The following is a 23,670-nucleotide window of genomic DNA, read 5'->3' as shown; positions in this document are numbered from 1 at the left end:
GATGTTTAATTACAGGAAGATGCTTTCCTTTTCTTGAATACTGGAACATGTGCACTGCAAGTCTGGATCAATAAAGGAGAAGCATGAAATCACAGGTGGGAAGGAAAGAAATAAAAACCATTTCCAATAGGCCAAAAAGTTGTTTGGGTGGCAAAGGGAAGTAAAAGGTGTGAAGAAAAAAGACATGTTAACCTTACAGTCACATGGAGGTGAATCAGCCCAGAGGGTAAGAGCAGCAGCAGAACTCATCATTCCAACTGGAGGACATGAGGATTGGTTGGAGCACCAACTCTGCTAGAGCAGGACTTGCATGACAGGGATGTCCTGAAGCAAGGTGGAGTGAATGCATGGAGTGGTTTTGCTCCTCATGTGTATGTGAGGTGGGGTGGCAAGAGGACTGAGGTTTCGGCATCACTAGTGTCTCCCATCCTGGCACACAGCAGGAAAACACTGCTTCATTCAGGCTTCAGGTGAAGCTAGAGGCGTGACAAATCTGACTCCTCTTGTGTGATCAGGAGAACATGTTGTCATTGCACTGGATCCTGTTTCTAATGATGACCTAGACCAGATGGTTTGGTTTTGAAAAGAGCTATGGACAATTAAAAAGGTGTGCAAGGCACTGGCAGTGGCAGCTTTCAATAATTCCCCCCATCTTTGTGTGGATGAAATGTTACGGGAGTGGAAAACAAAAGCATAAACTTAATATGACTCTTGTCACAGGCATCTTGGATAAAGTACACTCAGCTGCTAGACAAACACAGGCCTCAATCCTGCAGAAGCCACTTAGTTTTTATACGTACAAATAGTCTATGGAATAAAGTGTGCAAAAATTTATTGGGAGATTCCCTGAGAAGGGAAGCAGAAGTGAAGCAAGCTGGAGGAATAACTACAAAGTAGAGAGGAGTTAAGCACAGAGCAGCAGAAGTTCAGCCACTTGGCTGATCCATCAGGTCAGTGGACTACAGCTGGAGCATCACACCAGATAAAATAGCAAGATGAACAAAGTGATGGCAACCATAGGGAGGATGACCACTAGGAAGACTGAAAATTGGAACAATCTTTTAATACACCAAGCAGGGTGACAAAACAGAAGAGGAAATACAATGTGATGAATGTAATTACTTACATCTGACTTGGGACCGAATGGGTGTTGTTTCTTAATGGCTTTTTTGTGATTGTATTTTGGTTATTTTACAAGTAACTGAGCCCAAAGGAAACATGCCATGAAGCCCTTGGCAAAGCAGTGGTTATCTGACCAACAGAGATTAGCTGGAGAGTCTGCAAATGAGTGAACACAAAGAATGTGTAAACCTACACATCCCAGGAAATTATAACTGGACAATCCCTAAGGTGAGAGTGGAATGGCTGCCAACATGAGTCAACAGACATGCACCGCAGACTAAGCCAGATCAGGGAGGTGATTGTCCCACTCTGCACTTGAATGGCCTCACCGCAAGCCCTGTCTACAGTTTTGGGCACCGTAATATAAAACAGCTATAAAGCTACTAGAGAGCATCCAAAGAAGGGCTATGAATGGTGAAGGGCCTAGAGGGGAAGCCACATGAGGAACAGCAGAGGTGACTTAGTTTGTTCAGCCTGGAGAAGAGGAGAGTGAGGGGAGACCTCATCACAGTCTACAACTTCCTCACAAAGGGAAGTGGAGTGGCAGGGACTGATCTGTTCTAATTCTGGTGACCAGTGACAGGACCCGAGGAAATGGCCTCAAAAGTGTTGGGGTGGTTTAGGTTAGATATTAAGAAAAGTTTTTTACCCTGAGGGTGGTTTGACACTGAAACAGGCTCCTCAGGGAAGCGGTTGCAGGACCAAGCCTGACAAAGTTCAAGAAGGGTTTGGACAACACTCTCAGGCTCATAGTGGGATTCTTGGGGCTGTCCTGTGCAGGGCCAGGAGTTGGATGATCTTTGTGGGTCCCTTTCAACGGAGGATATTCTGTGATTCAGTTCTATGATTTTATGACTTTAAATCTCACTGTAACAGGCCAAGAGACCATATAAGAGCAAATGAAAAACAGAAGTCAGAAAAATCCTGCCCAACCTGCCTGTGACAATCTTGGGGGTGTCTGAGTTCTAATGCAGTTTCCTGAGCTCTTCAATTTGTGCTGCAGACTGTACCCAGCCACATCCCTGTGGCTGCTGCTCTGAGTACCTGCTGTTTCTAACTAATGCTGCATAATGGAAACTCCATGAACCAGGGTACAAACTGCAATCCTGCAATCTTGCCTAAAAAGAGAAGGCTTGTCAACTTGGTGGACTCCCTAGAGGCACATCTGAGATCAGGCAACAAAACCCGTATCAGCCTGGCCCATGCTATGATGTTCCCTGTCTAGAAGGTAGGATTGATGGTCCCCAAGTGCATGGTTTAGTCCTTACTTTAGCACAGCCAGTTCCAGGCCAGGAATGGGAACCTTTTGGGGAGCCTCATGAGATGTGTCCCTCTGTTAAGCGCCCACCCCTGGTGCCCCCAAGAGCAAATGCACTTCTTCTCAGGCACATGCCTATGGTCCTAGGACAAAAAAAGGCTACTTGCATGTAAAGATTTTACAAATTTGGTCACTGTGACCCAACTTTATTACTTTTTTTATGGAACTGTGACAAAAGTCTAAGAATCAAACAACATGGGGATCACAGAGGCTATTATGTTTATTGTGCTGAACAGACTGTGATAATCCATTAAAGGAACATTTTCAACAAGCAAGCGATTTGAAGAACAATCATAGACACCAACTCTACATGAAGAAAAAAGCAAAGAGTTAGAAGACACTCAAAAGGAAAAGTACACTGTAGTTAAACATCTTGAAGTGATTTTTTTTTTCCTGCAAACACACCTCTCTTGCAGAAATGGTAGAAGAGTTACATGTCCAGTCATAGTTAGCAGTGACCAATAACAGCAAAGAACAGTCGTATAAAATTTATCTCCCACAAAAATAAACTATACATATAAAAAAATTTTATGATGTTCTCACTGAGTCAATGGTCACATGCAATTTTTCAGTCTGAAAAAATGAGGTATAGTAGGCCCTAAGAGGTAGTAATGTGTTTTGATTGTACTACAATATATAGAAAATGTAAGATTCAGTCCATCAGAGTGGTAAGTTTCTCGGAGGTTGAAGAGTGACATACACCCAGCAATTATTTCTGTGTCATCCACTGAATACTGTGGTTTTAGAAAATGCAAAAAAACCCCTTAAATCATAAAAGGGACTTGCTAAGGCTTGATTCAATGCCCTTTAATGCCAGCAGAATTCCTTTTACTGCCTTCAAGTGACACTGGAATTGGCCTGTTAGAACTACTGTATAGCTAGGATTTCTCTTTCACTTAATATTAACATGTCTAGTTGTGATACTCTGATCAGCTCTTTCTCAGCAATTTCCACTACTGAACCCTCTCAGTCTTTCGAGGAGGTCCGTATTTCTTGACACTGCCTCTTGGAAGAAGCCAGTAAGTAATCTTTAACTGCATTTGGCTCAGTACTAAAGCCATACCAGAGATGCCTTCCTGAGAAACTACCCCCGGCCCAGTTATTAATACAATGGTACAAAGTACTGACTAGGAAAGAGAGGAAGAAGGGAAATAAAACAGAAACAGAGAAAATGAAATTGGAGGGGGGAGAGAGAGAAGGAACAACAAAAGTCAGAGAGGGGAGAATAAAAAACCTCTACATAAGAAGCATTTAAAATAAATCTGGCTGAAACATTACAAAATCACATATGTCTAAAATACATGAAAATACCTGTCAAGTATTTTCTTACAATCTACTAATTATTTTTTTAAACACATATTTGTGATTGCATTATGCAAAAGCTGAGCTTGCTGCTTTCCACCTACAAAGCTTCAAGTTTCTTTGAAGGTTTTTTTTGTTAGTTTTTTTTTTTTAATACGAAAGTAATTTAAAATGTGTTCATTTTCCACAAGTTATTTTACAAAAATAGTTTTGAATTAGGGATTAGTTGCAGTCCTAACTGTTTCAAACATCTCAAAACTAATGCTGAAAGTAACAAGTTCATTCCATTTAAAGTCTGGAGGTAGGTCTTTGTCAATCAATTAGTCCATTCCTTTAAACAATAAATTTGAGGTACAAACTTGGACAGTAATATTTAAACATTACAGCTAAATTTTTTCTATGTCATGTAGTGTCACTGAAGAAAATTATTTCCCAAACCTATCAGCAATTCAGTACAAAAATATATTCAAGTTAACAGTACATTACACAGAAGTCTAGCAGAGAATAGGATAAGTACATAAAACAAAACAAAACAAAAAAAACCCCAAAATCCACACAAAGAGAAAAAAACCAAACAAATCAAGCGAAAGAAAAACACACAGTCATGCTGAAACACAAAAAAGACATTGCTTCCTTAACTGCAAATAATGTTGAACTAGAAAGAAGGGGAGAATGCAGATACTCATTATTATCTACCCAATAAAAATTTCCTGCATTGAATGTGTATAGCAGCATGTATTTATCAGTCTGTTGAGTTATTTGTAAAAATCAGAGGTAGTATTGAATAGTGGGGTAATATTGCATCTGGTGCTAAAAGTGCTGCTTTGAATGAAAAGATGGAGAAATGCCACTGGCACAGAGGTGCTCAGTGAACCATCCTATGTCAAAATACATTGCTTAAGGTAATAAACAAACTTAGCTGAGGTACACGGTGTTGGTTCTAACATTGTGACTGATGAGTAATGAGGAGATATTCAGTTCTTTCAAAATACTGTTACAGGGTGAGGAGAATTAGTTAAAACTAAGCAAAAATCTGGATTATTTTTGTTCAAATAAATGCGTAATTAATTTTTAGGTACCATTTTGTATGTTTTGAAACACCTTTATCGATAAAGACTTAGTCACTAATGGCATAAGAGAGTTTGGTGTCAGTCGTTTTAGTTTCCACAGAAAATGCCTCAATCTACAGAGTGGCTTCCTATTATCCAGGTGATAAGGGCTGTTCATTTTGTTTACTACTACTTCTGCTGATATGTTTGTATCTATAACTATACAACGTATCTTTGTCTTTCTTCCCTCTTGCAAAATGAAAGTACCATTTTCACGTTATTTCTTTCTTCTGATTACCAGCTGAACAAAGTGAAAGATCAGCTTTCTTTTTTTTTCCTGAAATAACAGTAAGTCTTACCAAAAAAATAAAAAATCAAGTACAAGTCTATCAGAAGGTTACAAAAGAAAAAGAGTAGTATCTATCCCTTATCTTTGGTGATCTAAAACAGGGAGCTCGCTAAGTAGGGAGTGGGTTGTTGGAAATGTCACAAGGCGTAAGTGTTACAACACCCAGCCTTTCCTATTTCAATGCCCATTATAATGACTATGTTAAAAGTTTCTTGTTTATATGTAGTGCAGTGAATGACATAAACCTGATTTGGAGCTCTTCTGGACCCATTCACCCTTACTTAGCAACTCAAACTATTAATAGGAAAAAAGAAAACAGTAATTAAAAGTTGCATCGTTAATCTGTGTCCCCTCTGTGTTACAGCAGTTTTTCACTAAACCTGGGACTGTGAAGGGATTACAAGATGATTAGTCAAATCCTTTTTAAGGTTATGTGATTCCCCTCGCCCCCCCCCAACCCCCCCTATTAGGCAAAAGTGGAAAGATCATGGCAATAGAAAGTAAGTGGTCAAGGCAGTGTCTTCTCCCTTCAAAAGACTGCTGTTGAGGTAGAAATTGCATGGTGCGGTGTCCTAGTCTTCCTCTGCAGACTCTTGTGAGGATGTTTCTTCAGTCTCTTCCTAGAATACACAAACAGCAATAATATATGATAATAATATGAATATAATACCATGCATCTTAGGCTGCTGCTTCACTGTTCTCTCACACAGCTGACAATTACCTCCTGAGCTAATAAAATGCTCTTTACAGCTGCTGTGACATCTCAAGAAGCAAACCTGGGGAGGAGAGGAAGCTACCCTGCTCTCTGATTCCACCACTTTGCCTTGCCAGGCTTTTCTTCTACCCCAGGAGATGTCAAGAAAAAGTAATCTGTGCCATGCTCTGTCATAGGTCTCCTATGGCCAGCAGACATGGACAACTAGAAGACAGAAAACATTTTTAGCAGGTATCCAATGATAAGCTGTTGCTCTCCTTCTCCTCCTCATTGGCCCTTGTACTGCTTCATGTTTACCTTCAGCAAGCCTGACCAAATGTGATGCTCTTATCCTGATTTTTTTAATGAATGTGCAGTACCTTTCAGGACATGGGTGGTGAACTGGGGGCAATAAACATTTATAATAAAAGGGCCTGTCAGTGAAAAGTTGTTTTTTATCAAACACTGCACATCACTGCCTAAGACAGCACATGAAAAAGATCTAGGAAGAAGAGGAATTTGCCTCCTCAGCCAACTGAGACCTTTGAAGAATGACCGCTTAAAACAGCTTATAACAGTCTTCATACTTTAATAGATTTGATTTTCCACATGGCTTCATTTTGTCTGGGTGGCTAACTGACACAATTTATAACTCTCTTCCTTTCCCAGGCCACTACAGTACACCATTCAGCAAAGCTTGCCTTAAAGCTTGCCTGCCTTATGCAACCAAACTTCCATTCATTAGTGTTTGAAACACCTCAGCTGTGAAGGGCTCCTAAATGCTACCATGTGTGACACTGCTGCAGAGGAGCGGCATCAAGGAAAAACACTGCGCTTTAATCACAGGCCACTGCTCACTGCAATCTTCTTTCAGAAGGTTTTGACCTCCCCCCCCACCTCACTGCAAGAAAAGGCTGAAAAAAAAGCTGTAAACCCAGGGAATAAACATTACTATAAATGAATGCATGACAGCTTAAAAAATATAACCATAGCAGCATCAAGCCATGAGATTTCACACTGGTTTTGTTTAGTCTGCTTTGGGTTATGTGGGAAAAGTGAAAAGCATGAAGGAAATGCTCCCTCCTCTTGCTTCATGCCCCCCTGCTAAAGCTGGGGCTTCAGATATTTAAGGCAGTAGTTTTATACCTCTTGACTAGGAACCAGGCTGTGACCCTGGGGTACCATCTTGAGCACCAGACACAAAGAAAGATGTAGCATGATCAAAGCCATGGACAGGGGAAAGAGCAAAATCAAATGCCAGCTGCCCTCTGACCCTGAATTTTCAATTAATACTTAAATTCCAGAGGACACTGATCTATCACAAGATGGACAATTTCTTCCTCACAACAACTTGTGTCCAGCTGTAGCAGGCTATATTTGCAGTGCTGCAACAAAAATGATCCCCAACTCACAAAACGGTCAAGCGAATTTTACTCTGTCCCTGGTGCCATGGGGCTGGGGGGACCTGAGCCTAACAGCCCATCGAATCCAGTAACTGTTACAACATTTCAGTTAAGAATAAAAATCAAGCACCTACATGAGGGTTGATCTGGGCTGCATGTGGAGAGACAGTGCAAAACGTGTTGGTTTGAGACTTGGCAATTCAGAACTCGGAATGATCGTGGAAAACCCCAGCTTTGCATCCAAGCCAAGTATTTCAGTTAAAAATTACAACTGTGGGTTCTGTGCTCTTAACATAATACAGGTAGACATGTTTTGATATTTGATGATGATCACACGCTTAATTTCTTACAGCACTGCGGTCAGCCCTGAGCCTCTGATTATTGTTTCCTGGAAGGCAGCAGCACACGTGTGGGTGCAGAGCGGCAGCTCTCTTTGTTTCATGCTTGGCTTGCCAGGAGACTACTGAAACCTGATGAACTCATTTTCCATGAAGGTAGACTTCCGATCACAGTGTAAGAAGGATGGGGGAGAGGCAAAGTATGTGGAAGGACATACTTCAAAGCCAAGCCAGGGTGGCCACAGGAGAGCTCTTTTTAGTTAAAAAGCCATCCACTCTAGTGGTTTTTACTGTGAATTTCACGGTATTTTTTTTTCTTGTAGCCCCTGCTGTAGTGATGAAGGAAATTAATGAGAAGCTCTTCCTTCATACATATATGTGTTCATGCAGTGAAGGAAGAGTTGCTCTCATCTGCATATGTGCATGCAAATGTGTATACCTGTAGGACCGTGAAGGACGAGAAACAAAAAATTAAGATAACCCCCCCAAATATTTAAATAATAAACTACTTATTAAAAATATTTGAGACTGGCAGATTTCAAATTCATATTAGTCTTGGGAAAGACTTTTTTCATGAAGAAAAGCTGTCAAAGGGTTCAGATTGTTGTTCACTCCTTGCAAAAGCCTAAGATAGCTCAGTTACAGCTGAGTGGTTTTAAACCAAACTATCATGTAAGTCTCTTGTCAAGACAACAGATGGAGACATGATTGCTGCTCTGAAGTGCTTACAATTCAAACAAAGGGATAGTACAAATCCGACATACATGCATGGAGGGAGCCAAAGGAAGAAGTCAGTAGAGGAACTAAAGAGAAAATACAAATGTATAAGGCAGAAACAGAGAGGGATTTTTTGCACTCGTGAAAAACCGGTTGCAATTACCAGAAGGTTGTGCAGCTGTGATCCTCAACCCACCCTCTACCTCTACAGCAACCATAAGCACATACACTTCCCAAAAGATGGAGGGGGCCAGGCATTTTGAGAACTGTGCAACCTGTGGAAATTGAAAACTGGCTCTGTGCTGAGTCATTTCAGACAGAGATTCACTAAAGTGCATGGCTTGGCAGTCAGGCACCGGGCACCTCAGGGGAAGGTGAAGAAGCTTCAGCCAAGAAACAAAGGTTTCAGGTTACATGGCAGCCTTAATTCAGCTTGTTCTCACTTTTTAGTTGCATTCACTGTAGTTGTGGAGGTAGAATAGTGACGTGTTAATTGAACGTAAATGTTAATCGACCCAGTTTTGCCTTGAAGGGCTACTCCCCTGGTTTTTTGTTTTCTATTGCAGCAAACTAGCAAGAGGTTGGGCTAACAGATGGCAAAGAGAAACCTGAGAAAGCTACAGACCATGTCGAATCCGGTTAACAGGGAAGCCATAGCCATGAAGAGCTCAGGGTGAATAGGACAAATACTTGCAGGGCATAACTCAGGTTTTATTCTTGCTCCTGAGACAAGGTAACTTGCTCCCAGGTGACTTCCTGTGCATCCGTGTGTACATCCCCATACATGTATCCTCAGGGGCTGATTGACACAGGGACTTGCTGCAGAAGCAGTTTTACTTGGCACATACTGTCCTTGGTCATCCAAGGGTGCCATGCATGGGTATGTTTATCCCGAGTTGCTACAGGTCATAGCATGATATTGTATGACAAACTGCAAGCCAGCACTCTGAGCTGTTTCCACCCTTAACTGCTGTAACTGCTTTGTCAAGCAGAGAGTGATAGGGAGCTGGTGTTTCTCCCAAAACAGAGCTGCAAGGCAGCTTTCTCCAAAGCTCCTATGTGGACAGATGTTTAACAGGTCTTTTCTTGAGTGGTATCACTGGCAAGGGGCTGGCAGATGTGGACACTAGCCTGGACCCTCAACTCTTACATATGCTGGGCTCCAGCAGGAGGGAAAGGACATGTATTTTGCAGTGACTCACAGAAGGTATCTGCCCTCAGAAGGACTACTCTGCATGGGACTGGTACCACTGTTGTTAGCCCTGATTTAACAGTGCTGAAGGTAACAAAAAGAACCAGGAGGCAGGACAGCAGGCTTCAGTTAGAAGTATCTGTTTGGGTTTGCCCAACACACAATTTTAAAATATGACAACCTGGGTGGGATCTGGTTGCATGAAGATAGGACCCTGAGGCTGCTTTAAATGCCCTGGATATCTCATCTGGTAACTAGCAGATAGGCCAGAAAGGTGCTGGTCTCCTGTGTGGCTGTCTGTGATCCCTACGGACACCCAATGGGCACAGAAAAACTGTGTTAAGATTTGTGGATCCATGAACCCTCTTCAGAGCTATAAAGTTGCATCTCTGCTTTTTAAGTTTCTCCACTGTGGAAAAACAAACTGGTGTATACTGCAGAAATATGCAAAGTGATAAGCACTAGCACATGCACTTCAGAGGTTCCTGGGGTGCACTGGGAAGAGTGTGGCCAGCAGGTTGAGGGAGATGATCCTCCCCTCTACTTGGTCCTAGTGAAGCCAGATCTGGAGTACTGTGTTCTGGAGTCCAGTTCTGGGCTCCTCAGCACAAGAAAGAAAATAAGCTACTGGAGAGGGTCCAGTAGAGGGGGAACAAAAATAAGTAAGGAACTGGAGCATCTCTATTATGAGGACTGAGGGAACTGGTCCTGTTTATTCTACAGAGCAGAAGACTGAGACGGCATCTCATTATTGCATATAAGTATTTCAAAGGCAGGTGTCGAGAAGGTGGTGCCAGGCTCTTTTTGGCAGTGCCCAGCAACAGGATGAGGAGCACTTGCCAAAACTAAAACACAACAAGTTTCAACTCAACATAAGGAAGAACTTCTTTACTGTGAGAGTGAGAGAGCACTGGAACAGGCTGTCCAGGGAGGTTGTGGGGTGTCCCTCTCTGGAGACATTCAAAACCCACCTGCTTGCTTTCCTATGTAACCTGCTCTAGGTGACCCTGCCTTGGCAGGGGTTTGGACTAGATGATTTCCAGAGGTCCCTTCCAACCCTAACAACTCCGTGATCCTGTGATTCATTCCTCAGGCTCAGAAGTGATACCATCTAGAAGAAGCTGTGCCACAAATGACTGTATTTAAACTTCAGCATCTTTTCAGGTCAAAGTCATTGCCTCACCCCAAGATCTCCATCTGGTGATCCACATCTGGTTGGTGCAGCTATTTTTCTGGAAGTACAAGCAGCCAGTAGCATCCTAGTGACCTCAAGAACAGATATATTTAGTTTGGTCTTTGTATGTCCTCTGCATTTCTTTTTTTGCTGGACTCCCACTAAGTGGTTATAACAAAACCCGATGAAGGGACAACTACTGGTGTTTGAGAAAAGCATTCCTCAACCTGCAGAAGGGTAACTGGTATTTTTGTAAAAATGTCTGTTCTGTTCTAATACTCTGGGGCAAAGCTTTAAGAATAATTGTCTTTGCCCCATGGAACTCAAAGGCAATTCAGCTGGCAATTCAGTATTTTCACCTTTTGCTCATGAATTTCTGAACTGCAGATTTAAAAAACTAGAACCCATTTTGTGAAATGAGCTTCAGGATCACAATAATGCTGCATATGGAGCCTCTGAATTAGTCAGAGTTTTTGTTTTATAATGAAGTATTAGCTATTGGCACAGGTTTTGCTCGCTGCCCGCTAAACTCGAGGGTAAGCTTGAATAGATACGTCAAAAAGAACTGCTGACAAGAGCAACTTGCAAACTGTGGACCATTGTCTGCTGCTAACTGCTCTGAAATCTGCTAGCATGCAAGCTAATATTTTCAGAGAAGACCCTGAAATATAGGGATAGGAACGGATGCCTTCTATAGCAAATGCAGGGGCCCAGACTCTGCCCAGCTGAGACACAGTGCCATCCTGACTGCTCCACAGCCAATGCACCAAACCGCTGTAGAAATTGCTTACAGCACTAACAGACACTCAGAGTAGTCTGTTTCCTTTGTGTGAAGCTTAAGATGGGACCTGCTGCTTTGAGCTACTGTACTCTCTGCAAAACACAATACCGAGCTCAGTGACAGTATCACTCAGCAGTAAGGCAAAGTTGAATTCCAGAAGCTGGATTCAGAGCTCAAATTGTTGCAGATATACTTCACATATCACAACGTAAGGATTTATTAAGGCAGAAGAGATCACCATGACCATATATAGAAAAAGCCACACAACTCTTCTTACTGCTGGATTAAAACATGATTTTCAGGAAATGTCAATACAGAAAATTTGTATTCAAACACATATGACTAAACCAGCCCACAAGCAAGCAATTTCTGTGCACTGCAAGTGATAGCATGGTAGAAGGAGCACAAATTCTTTAGCTTGGTGGGTAACAAAACAGTTAAAAACTCTGCCTACAGAGCAGTTCTGAGATGCCCTGCCCTCTCTCAGCACTGTTTCTGTAGTCATAGACTAAGGCATAGGAAAACCCATGGTGAGCAGGCAGGTCTCCCAAGGAAGTAAAACTTTCAGTACTTAAATGACATTGAATACAAACAGGGAGACAAACAGAGAGATGACAGATGATGGGGCATCTTTTGGGTTGAGGTTTAGGGACTGCAAACCAACATTTTCACTTTAAATGTTTAAGTTCCTATGGACCTAGAGTTTAATGATGCACTTTGTCATGGATTTGACCATAGCATGAGTTCAATATTTAGATACCAGCAAGCAAGCAGTTGCTGCTTGACTGTACTGATGCCCACATGCTTGTTGGTGGGCATGTTAAGAGCTGCCTAATGCTCTTGGGAGCAGTCTACGGGATAGCAAGTGTCTTTAAGGTCATTTTGACTTAGCAATGTCCTCAAAGTTTTCACACTCAGGAAGGAAATGCACAACAGGCAGCAAAAATAAGAGTATGCATGAATGCAATAGCATTGGTTTGGAAATTCACATGTACACTTGTTTTAAAACCCCCATGTTCTCTGATTTGAAGTAGATACTTCAAGCTGGGTTTTCTCTCTTCTAGGAAGAAGCCTCTCCACTAAACTGTTGTGTATAAAGGATGCATCTTCTTCTGTTGAAGACACTCCATTTTTATATAAATAATCAAATATTCTGTCAAAGACAGAAAGGGAGCAGAGGGAATAAAGCAAAAAACTGATGCTGTCCTGCAGGTGACCAGCAAGTGGTTTTTGAATTGCATAGTCAGTAAGCAAATTGAGTGTGTCCTCTCCTTTTACTGCTGGAATAGGACTGCTTGACTAACAAAAAGGCTGCTTGTGGGGATTACTGGATAATCCACATCCCCAGCTGTTGGAGGAAATGAAGTAGCTGAGGCAGACAGACTGAAGTTGCTGAGGCTGTGCTGGGACTCAGCTGGTAAAGGTCAGAGAGAGTTACCATCCTTGCACATTTAGAAACCACTCTTACAGATCCCCTTCCTCTTTTGGAGGAAGTGTCTCACCACATTTGGCCAAGTTTTGGTCCTTAAGCAACAGGTTCAGGTAACTGGAGGGGACCAAGACATTGCCCAGGAGGATTCCCACAGGACAGGACAGGACAGGACAGGACAGAAAACTCCTCTTTAAGTTAGAAGTTTATTTTAAATACAGATTCAAGTATCTTCTTCCTGTTAGATTAAGGGGGAACCAAAAACATTTCTCTATCTCTTAGCTTATGTTTGATATAATGGAGTGATAATGAGTCTCTCTGGTTACTTTGATAGAAAGGGCTTATCTGACACAGGATTTTTAAATCCAGGAGGGCTTACACTGAGAACTTCCAGAAACAGGAATTAGGCTGACTGACATTTAGATATCTTAAAAATTACCTGCCTTGGGTTCTGCCTCTCAGCTTCTCTTACAGATGGGCTTGAATGAACCTCAGCTTCAGGTGTCCAAATTTGCCATGGATTTTAGAGCAGCCCTGAAGTTAACTCAGCAAAGAGGTTTCTGCAAGGCAGCAGGTCGCTCAGCACCAAAGCCTGTGCAGCTGAAGCCTTTTGAAATTGAGACTCAGCTGTCTAAATTACGTCAGGCCAGATTTCTTAAACGCGTTTTGGCATCTGAGTAGAGCAAGTGCCTTTTTGACCTAAGCAGGTCAAAACACTTCGAAAAAAAAATCTGTTCCCCATGTGATTAAACGGAGACTGAAAATCTCCAGCAACATCTCAGTACCGCTCAGAAGAATTTTGCAGGAAACACCATTTAAAGTCTGCAAAGCACAGGCCTGAAGTGAAAATGGTACTTGAAGCAATTGCAGGTGCTATGCTAACACTGACAGAGATGTATTTTGTCTTGGAGAGCTTCAACCTTACAAGATATAAACAGTTCTGGTAGGAAGGAAATAAAATATTAAGAAAAAGAAGGCAGTGGTGCTGTTAGAAACATATCCAACTGAGCTGGACTAACCCCAGCTTTGAGAAGCTGCTCTTATAAACCTCTTGTGAAGGCTGTAAACTGGAGTGGTAAACTGCTCTGCATTCACAGCCAAAATCCAGACTGAAGCATAAGGCAAGCAGAGGCTCTAATAATAGTCTCTAACCACTAATATGTATGTCCATAATTAGATGAAAGAGCAAAAGAAGACTAATACTAACCTTTAAAAATTCTTAGACTTGTCTAGTTCACTGAAATGCTGTGGGTGACTGCATTAGCTTTGCTTTCTTGCAGTACTGGAGATGGAAAAGCCTGAAAGGATACTGGAGCCCATACAGGTAAACCTGAGGGAGTCTGCCTTCTCCCTGACCCCTTGAGGTACTCAAAACAGCACCAGTTTCTGTACATATTTTATGCTGAATGACAGAGGAAGGACTACAGCAAAGGTCTCCCAGAATGGAGTACGGAAACACTAGTAGAGGCTTTGAAGTTGAGGTCAAACCCACATCGTTTAGCTTCTGCCCCTTCCCCCCCCATCTTAATTTAGAATATGAAAAGAAAAATAAAGTAAGGTCTGTTCGATTTTGATTCTGCTTTTCTTTTCCCCCTCAAATTGAGCACTTGTTACAGACAGGAAGCAACTGCCAAAAGTTATTCACCTTCAATCCTTTATCACTTAAGAAAGCATTGCGGCTCTGCCCATGGAGCCACTGGCAACAGCAGTTTGGGAGCAGCTATCTATCTGCTATGATAAATAATAAAATAAAGCGTCTTCCCTTTTGAATCCCAGCTGAGAGATTTTGTCAAGTGATCAAACTTGTCTGAACCTTGGAGCAGCAGCTTTGAAGTAATAAGAAAGAGATTGAAAACTTGCAGCCAAGAGCCGCACACACCTCATTAGGGTCCAGCCATGCGGGAAGGCTGAGCAGCAGCCGCCCGGGTCCAGCCCCAAGTACCCACTGGAAAGGGACTGCGGGAAGGGGAGATAAAAGCGCCTTTCACAGTGGAAGCGCAACGGTGGCATTTTTACGAGCACCAGCCGCGAGGCTGAGCGGCCCACGCCATGCTGCCACCCGCCAGGGCAGCCCTCAGCAGGGCAGGGCATGGGGCTCTGCTGCTGCTACCATCCTTCCTCTTCCCCTCCCCTGGCTTTTCCTTTCTTTTTTTGTTTCGGAAGGAGAGATTTTAATGTACAGGGCTCTACCTTGCCAGCGCCATTCTCAGAAAAGCCCTCCAAAATGAGAAACATATTTCTGAAAGATAGCAAGCCAGGCTCTCTGAGCTGATTCAGTACAGTTCACACGAGACTTTCTGGTATCATTCAGAAAATTATTTTTTTTCTTAAAAAAAGCGCAAACCAAAACAAAAACAATAAAGCTTAACAGACTTGTTAAATGCTTTTAAAAATATCTGAAGAGTTTGATCATGGATCTTGCCACACAGACACTGGCAAGGCTGTGTGCTTCCAGCAACGCAGAGTATTTAACTTTGAGAGCTGAAGTTCTGGGTTTAATTTTCAGTTTCAGACTAAACAGCAGGTCTGCAGCTAAAGGCAGGCGACAGCTCCTGAGCACAATGGGGCAATGGAAATGCTTCTCTTGCAAACTTTACTGATTGTGTAACCATGGAGCACCTCTTTGTGCAGACGAAAGTGCAAAATCAGAGAGGTTTGTGTTGGTTTTAATAAACTCCCCCACTCCTTCTCTTTTTTTACTATAAAGAATTCAGCTGCTATTTTATTATGTAATACTGCAGGCTAAAAATATACCCCTAATTTAAGCCACCTTGCCAATAAATCTAAAGTATCAGGTAATCCAAAAAGGGTAGCTATAGTTTAATGACATACTCTTCTTGTCATCTTAATATCTTCAACTCCTGAAGCATTTAGAGTGACGCATTTAAAGGTTTTTTTCAACTTCTTGAATATCTCCATACAATCTGCTGGAAAGGGTGAGAAAGTTTGGTCCCTCCTCAGCATAGAGCAACAACCCAACTTTTTGAGCTCAATCTACAAGGTCCTGCTACCTCGGGACAAAGCTTTTTCTTTCTCTAGGCAGGACAGTCTGATTCAAAGTGAGTGAAGCTGTCCAACTTAACAGATAGTGATTATTTCCTTTTGATTATAGAACCTTTTATGGGAATTTCTTTTCCAATTGATCACATCTATATTCTATAATCAAATCAGAGAAGGTATCCTGGTGAAAACATGCATCAAAACGTGTTTTCTTTTAGGACAGAGACAGATTTACAGCAATTTATACCTCAATGCTAATCTATTCTCCTCTTTCTAAACATAAAAAATACTAATATAAATTACAGTTAATGCCTCACTATATAGCAGGGCTCTCAGGAGACTATTAAAGCAATGTGTGAGCCCCCTAACTCACTTTAACTGTGTCTTTGCTGTTCTGATTTCAGTTTCCAGAATTTGCCTCAAAATAAGCATGAGAACGAGGGAAGGGGAAGGGGTGGAAGCCATTCACTACCCTGAATCTGATATCTCCCTGGTCCTAGAGCTCACATGTTCCTTCCTTCCTTCCAGATTCAAGTCTGGTTTCAATGGAACTCTCATTTTTCTTCCCACTAATCCTGCCGTGAGATCAACCATTGGTAACTCTGTGAGAAATTAAATACCAGGATGTGGGAAATCTGAGATCTGAATTCAGGCAGAATGTGGGTGATTCTTTTTTTTTATTTCTCTCCTTCTCTTTTCCCATGGTTGTTTTGTATCAAATAACTCATCAAACCTGAGACCAGAAATGTGACTACACTGACAAAACAGAGGCACAGCAAGATGTACACTGGCAATATTATATCCTTTTCTAATATATGCAACAGTCATTTCTAAAGTGAGATTTCAGTCAACATTTTCTGAAAACATTCTGGCACTACCAGAAATGCCTTACAGTAAGATCAGTAGCAGAACTTCATCATGGTGATGCTCACCATCTGCTGGAGCAGATTCCATAAAGAATTTAACATTTCTTGCACCAGGTTCCCAGTGAAAAAAGATCCATCATATGTGGATTATCGCTATGACAATGTGCGTGCTACAATGCCCAACAGTCAGGCAGTGGTTTTGAATAGCTTTTCTCCTTCCTCAGTGAGGGAAAAGCACATTTATTTATTTAGATCCTATAATGGTGAACTCAAAAAGCTTACAAACTGCTCAAAGGTTTAGATCCTTCATGAACTGCTCATGTCTGAAAACCACCTATGTATTCCTGTAGCCTTCAGTGTGAAGTACCTAGGACCACAATTCTTACTGCATGGTCTCCTATGAGGCTGTGATACTCCTACACTTCTTATTCTGCCTATAAACACAATAGCCCCACGACTGCAATATCCAGTGAGCAATCAATGACCTGAACGGCCCCCCAAACAGCAGCCAGCCTATCACAGCCTGTGCTTGCCATCTGTGTTGCTTCACTCCATCACAGCACTAAGGAACAGTACAGTGAGAGCACCAACAGAAGCAACATGGGATAGAAGCTCCACCAACAAAAAAGAATTTAAAGTGTCTATCATGATTTTGTTTCACACTGACTATAAATCATTCACCTGAGTGGTCCTCTCTAGACTGCAACAGAGGAGGCATGCTCATAGCTTCAGCCTGTCCACCCTAGCCTTAATGTTTGGCACAGGTGTCACAAGCTGACAGGCTGACCAAGGAGGCCAGATGTCACCCCGGGGTAGCATGGCAGCACTGATTTCAAGAAACTAAATTAGTCAAATTCCACAAATGCCCCACAGACAACTGACAGAGTAGCTGTGAAATGCTTCTTATTTTTCTATTCCAAGACTGTTATTTTGGACAAGCAGACCTTATAAAATTCCCCAGATGCCAGGGAAACCCCAAAACAAAATAAGATATTGGCTTCTTATTACTTCCTTCCAAAACATGTTTAAATATGTATATTAGTTAGTAAGGGCTGAGTATACTACTCTTTTCCCTAGCCAAACTTTAATAGTGCTGGTATGCAAATACTGTAACTGCCTTAGCAAATTATTTAACAGACAAAAATGTATTTTCATTGGTCTTAACTTTGATTTTCTTTGTGTTTATCTTATTACATATGCACTGCAGTACACCTCATTTTTAACATACAATTTGCAACAGAATTTATATGGCCCTGAACTGGAATGGCAAAGATGGAACAATTTCCAAGAGTGGTTACACAGGAGGTTTGTTTCTCATGTTTTTCAGTGCAGCAAATGAGCAAGGATACAACCCTTGAGTATCTGTTAATAATATTTAAGTCAGGAAATATTTAAGTCAGCGTCTTTCAGTGACTTCAGCTGGATGAGGAGAAGCAACAACAATGCTGACTGTTAAAAATGCAGAGCCTTTATGAGAAGCTCAGGAACCAAGCTCTCAGCAAGAGCACTTTCTTCCTGCGCAGCCTTCTCACACACCTCACCTTTACTAATTAGCATTTTGATTATTTTTATTTCTATAAGTCCACAGACTGATCATTCTGGTAGTTTCAACTTTCTGTATATCACTTTGTAAATACCTTAAAAGAATCCAGATTTTCAGAGGATAGCCAAGTGCTGCTGAGAATCTTGTATGTCTGTGAAGCAAGATACCCAAGTGTTAGCAGCACTGACTCTTGCTACTCTTGAAATCTCTGCCAAAATATGTAGTATGTGTATGCAAAAGTAGCACTGTTTAATTTACACTTGACTGACGTTTTTTTAAACACTGCCCAGCCATGTTCCTCAATGGTGTTTCCTCAGTACACACCACAACCCCTTCTCTTCTGGCTATTATTAGTGAGACTTCAGTTCATGTCAAATCAGAGCCAAGTTCTGAACTGAATGGAGTACTTGCATAAACACGTTGCATGGCCATAGCCACGGGGTCAAACAAAAAGCCAATCTGTCCATACATATCACCTGCCCATCTCGGGCTCCTTCCACAAGCAAGGAGGGGGAGGGAAGAGGTGGGGAGAGGGTGAAGAGGAGCCTTGCTGGCTTAGGGAAGAGTTTTAGCTTGCCCCTTCATCCTCTAGCCTTCTACCAGCAAATTTTTATAAAGGTGATTTTTATAAAATTGACTTTTTGGTAATGATCCTGTGGCTACAGTGTTCATTGTGTGACACTGTACTTTGTGGCAAAGTCTTTGTCATCCCAGAACTGAGAGGTCACCGTGTACCTACCCACTATCAGTAAACTACTAAAACCCAAAAAACCTCGCCTTATGGAACAGCAACCTACATCTTCAGATCACTGCATGTATTTCTAATTTTTGACTCTTTAAAAGTGACTGAATATACTCCTGTTTTTTAAGGGTATTATTTCCCTTTTATTCCTTTTCTTCTGGTCTTGTAATATCTCGATTTTTAAAATTTATTTATAGCCAAATTTCTAGATGCAACCATCTCTAAAATGTTACTCTATCATAGATACGTAATAAATGACAATTATAAATACTTACAGCCTTGGGTGCATGAGTCTTACACTGATTTGTATATTTAGGTGTAGCCTCATTGAATTACATTATTCAGAGTCTATTCAGGAGTTATGTCATATAAATAAGAAAATATTTGCTGTCAGAAATATGTGATCTCCCTTTCTAGACCTCATTCTTCAGTCCAGGTTAGTGCTTCATCTGTTCATAAAACTCATAATTGCATCTTCTTTATTTTCCCACAGATTCTTTTTTGGTTTATTCCAAAAACCTGCTCTTTTTTGGTTTTGTTTTGTTTTGGTTTTTTTAACACATCAGACAAATCATTCAGTTTCTTGCTGTCACAATAAACTGATTATAAAATAAGAAGACTGAATATGTCTTCCTTTCAAAGCCACATCATGCAGTTGCCACCATTTTGCCTTGAAAAGAGAAAGAAGGCAAGGATGTAAAGCCCAGTACCCTCCATGAGATTCCATTTACTGCATCCACGAAGAAAGCAAGAGACTTTCCTCATTTCCCATGCTCCACAATATACACTTGCTCAGCCTGTGTTCACACGGTACCAGTAACCTCCAGTGTATATATAAGATGGCCCGTACTGCTACCTTGGGGAAAACATTCAAAATTTGCTTTAAAGAAAAAAAAAAAAAAGAGCAATAATAAAAGAATGGTAACTTTCAGAGGGTGTTCTGGAAAGGCCTATATAACACATATCCACGTATCTTATTCTAAAGTAAAAAATTCCATGTAATATTGGAAAAGCAAGTTTTACCCCTCTGGGATCTGAATTTTGGGAGTTCCCCTGAGAACTTTCTGACTCTCCATATCAGTAGATACAAAAAAAGTCCAGGACATACACAGTCCACACACAACACAGCTTGCTGGAAGCAGCACGAAGAGGAATGAAACCCCAGGGCACTAGGACAATTTCCAGGGCAGAGGTTTTTCAATATTTCTACAGTCAAGGCTCAGTGGAGTAAGGCTGCAGTATTCCTGCCTTGGTAGGACACAGGGTGGCCTTGGACAGTGGCACTCACTCTCTTAAATGTGTATGTGCACCTTACTTGGGTGCAATGGATTTACCATCCTGTCAGTGACACTGGAAGCTTCTTTTCAACGTGTGAAAGTGGGTCTCTGGGGTATTTCTACCACATATCTGTCTGAGGAGGTAAAAGGCTAAATTCACGTGTGGTGGCTATAACGTAACAGAATGCCTGAAGCTTGTCCAAGTGCAGATTTATTGCACGACAAAGAAAGGTGATGAAGTATTTGAATCTTGGGCCTACTGGCCAGGGTATCTCAGCATGATGGACCTGCCACACAACCATCATGGGTCCCAGGCTTAGCTCTGCTCACAAAGTCTTTGACTTTTGGACTGCATATGAATGTGTGAATCACAGATGTAGCTCCTGGGCTGCAGAGTCTGTCTGATGCTTTCAGCATTTACTGTGTCCTACACTGAGTAGACATATGTGATGGGTGCAATTTGAGGTGTATATATATTATGACTAATTAAGATGCATAACTTTATTGATACCAAGATCGAGAAATGAGTAACAGGAAAAAATATAGCAAATCTGCATCTTCTTTCCTATACAAAATACTACTTTTTAATGTTTATTCTTGTTGGGATTTGATTTTTTTTTGGATGTTGTTTTGAAAGCATCTACTACATTTTGCATTAGGTAGAAAAGTATACTTTATGTGTTCTTTTGGCATACACATTTTTTTGTGCACTTTTCTATGTATAATTTATGTGTACTTTTCTGACTGATACAATCTTTTTCCTGATCTATACACTGTCCTTCTGACCTGGTATGCTATCTTACAGACTCAGAAATAAGGGATTTGTTAAGATCTGAGATTTTAACAGATCTCCAAAAGAGATTACAAGATTTTCAAAGGACTGTTCTACATGCAAAGTATTTCTTCTCTCCAGAAATGACAAAAATAAAACATATCTTGTTTCCAGAAAACTTTGATAGCTTCAATTATGTTTCATAAAAATATCTATTTCCTTTGTATTACTTAAGAGTGCAACTCCCCCATATGGCTGAGTCTACAGCTGCTACAAGTTGCCTAGAAATGAGGAAACAGAGAAATTTCTACTTGGACTGTTTATTTTCACACCTTGGTAAGAACATTACTATATCTTGATTGTAAAATTTGGCTCTATGTTCTTTGGGGAGAGGGCAGATTTCAAAGAGTCTTGTTTTGCAGTTTAGGCAAATATTTATGTGAAAGTGCTAAATTTACCAATGTCACGCAGTTAGGCTGGCTATTTTTTCTTCATTTACCCAAGTAAGTGTGAGAGTATGCATCAGTGATCACCACAAAGATGTGTACAGACCACAGTATTCAAAGGTTTATATTAATGATATGGGCTTGTAGATTTCCAGTGGATTTTACTGGTGCTATTTACCACCTGTGTGTGGGTAAATTCTGAGAGCTCTGGGAATGTTTTAAAGATATTGCAAAACTTTATACAGGTATTGGTATGGCCCCAAACTGGACAGCAGACATCCATAAAGAGGTTTAGAGTATGGCAGAGCCCTGCATGATGCTTAAAATCTGGGAAATGGTTACAGGAACAGAGCTGTTATTCATAAAATTAGGATTTTATCTGGTCCTACTGCTTCTGTATTTTAAAAAATTACACAAGCCCAAGAGACACAGATGTTAGCAGCAATAACAAGAGTAACGGTGATGTACACTAGCGCTCATAGAAATCTTCGAGAATACACCTAAAATTCAAAGCACATGCGAGCACTCAGGATGAAGCTTGACCAGGAATTTCTGCCACTTTTACCAAGGGAGGCTCATCATCACCCAGCAATTCTTGACTGTAACCTCTTACAGTCCCCAATGATGAAGACAGGATACATTCCTAACTTAATCCAGACTGCCACATGCTAAAGCCATCTGGGAGGATATTTTGAAGGAAACAGATGGAAAAGGAAGAGATTCCTCTGAATGTAGTATAAGATTTACATTATCCTCCATGAACTTCCATGTAGTCCCCATGTTTACACAATTTATCACTATTTCCTCAGACAGCTCAGATTAGGAAGCCTGCATGAGCTCATGTTCTTGTTGTTAATTCTCAGTCTGAACCTCCCTACTTTAAAGGGAAATTCACTAGTATAAAAAGAAATCAGAGAAAGGCAACAAGACTTGAGTGAAACTCAGCACAATGAAGTTCCTGATCATCTCAGGAATGACACTGTTTTACCCCTCCTTCTTTCAGCCTCAGGAAGACACTGTCATGGGCATTTGCTCACCATGATAATTTTTGTTCGCTGCCATACACTTATAACAGCAAAGCTGCAATGCTGTGCTACCATAAGCATGGGAGCAGGGTCTATTGAAAACAGGAAGGGTTAAAGACAAGTCAGTGATTTCACTGAACATCCTTCAGGCCAAGGATTAAAAAAAAAAGAAATGTTCTCTGTGTAAAGACATGACATACAAATAATTTAAAGAGTGTTATTTCACTACTCAGTCGTGACTACTGGAGAGTTGTAAACAGCCATAGTTCTATCTCTTTTCATGTACTCTTCTGTGCCTCCTTGCTTTCTGCACAAAGACTTTCATTACTAATGGGAATGTCAAAGGACTTTCTTTTCTCTTTCTCTCTTTCTGTCTCTGAACACAGAGATGCTGCCAAGGCACCGCTGCAGCAGCAGTGGCATCCAACTGGTTGAAACACTCTACAGCATCCCCACCAGAATCACTGCATCAGCAGAGGGACAGGAAAATTCACACAGGGAATGCTGGTGCTTTGGTTCAAGTGCTTACATCACTTTGCCACCAATTAAATCTGTCATTACTTTGTTGTCCTACCAAACGACAGAGTCCAGATCTCCTCTTTGTCCTCCTACACCCCAGCCCAGGCTCAGTCCCTGGCATTTCTTACTGTCTTGCACTCAGGCTTGCACGATTATTGTACAAACACAACACCTGAAGGAGTAAGTGCCCAGGCATCTTGTAGACCTGGTGGCACCACACATGCCATCAGCAGCAACGGTTTCTGCCATTCTAGGCTTTAGGTAGAGCCACCAGCTCTAAATCCCTTCTTCCTGCTGACCCCACTGATATGTACTAAAAGAAAAGGCAACACAAACAGCCTCCCGTGAGTCTTTGCCTCCTGGATTTGGCCTCCTCTGCACAGCAGGGTTTAAGCCTCCAAGTCTCTCAGGTGCCACAGAGGAGATAGCTGGCTTTGTGCACTGGCAGATTTACTACCATGCTGTAATAGGAACAGCCTGATTGCAGCCATAATATTTGAAGGATATAAGCGAGGCCAGGGAGGGGAAATATCTTTTATTAGAACAACTTGTTGTGTTTTGAATTGTGTGGTATAGTCAGAAGGTCCCTCGGGATTTACACTGTGTTTCTTG

At 41.4% G+C, this 23,670-nt stretch overlaps 1 protein-coding gene across 1 annotated transcript in view; it reads right to left on the bottom strand.

The window, feature by feature from the left end:
* Nucleotides 1–2,636: 2,636 nt before the first annotated feature.
* Nucleotides 2,637–23,670, bottom strand: part of HMGA2 (high mobility group AT-hook 2) — a 107,489-nt gene continuing 86,455 nt past the window's right edge. The window contains exon 5 of the mRNA XM_050325374.1: nt 2,637–5,760. Within this exon, the coding sequence (XP_050181331.1) occupies nt 5,713–5,760 (48 nt within the window). The 3' untranslated portion in view covers nt 2,637–5,712. The remainder of the gene's footprint in view (nt 5,761–23,670) is intronic.

The sequence above is a fragment of the Myiozetetes cayanensis genome, unplaced genomic scaffold (genome assembly GCF_022539395.1).
Source record: "Myiozetetes cayanensis isolate MyiCay16 unplaced genomic scaffold, myiCay2020 scf3, whole genome shotgun sequence".
NCBI lineage: Eukaryota > Metazoa > Chordata > Aves > Passeriformes > Tyrannidae > Myiozetetes > Myiozetetes cayanensis.
Note: the sequence above shows the minus strand (reverse complement) of the source record. Positions and strands in the feature narration are given on the sequence as shown.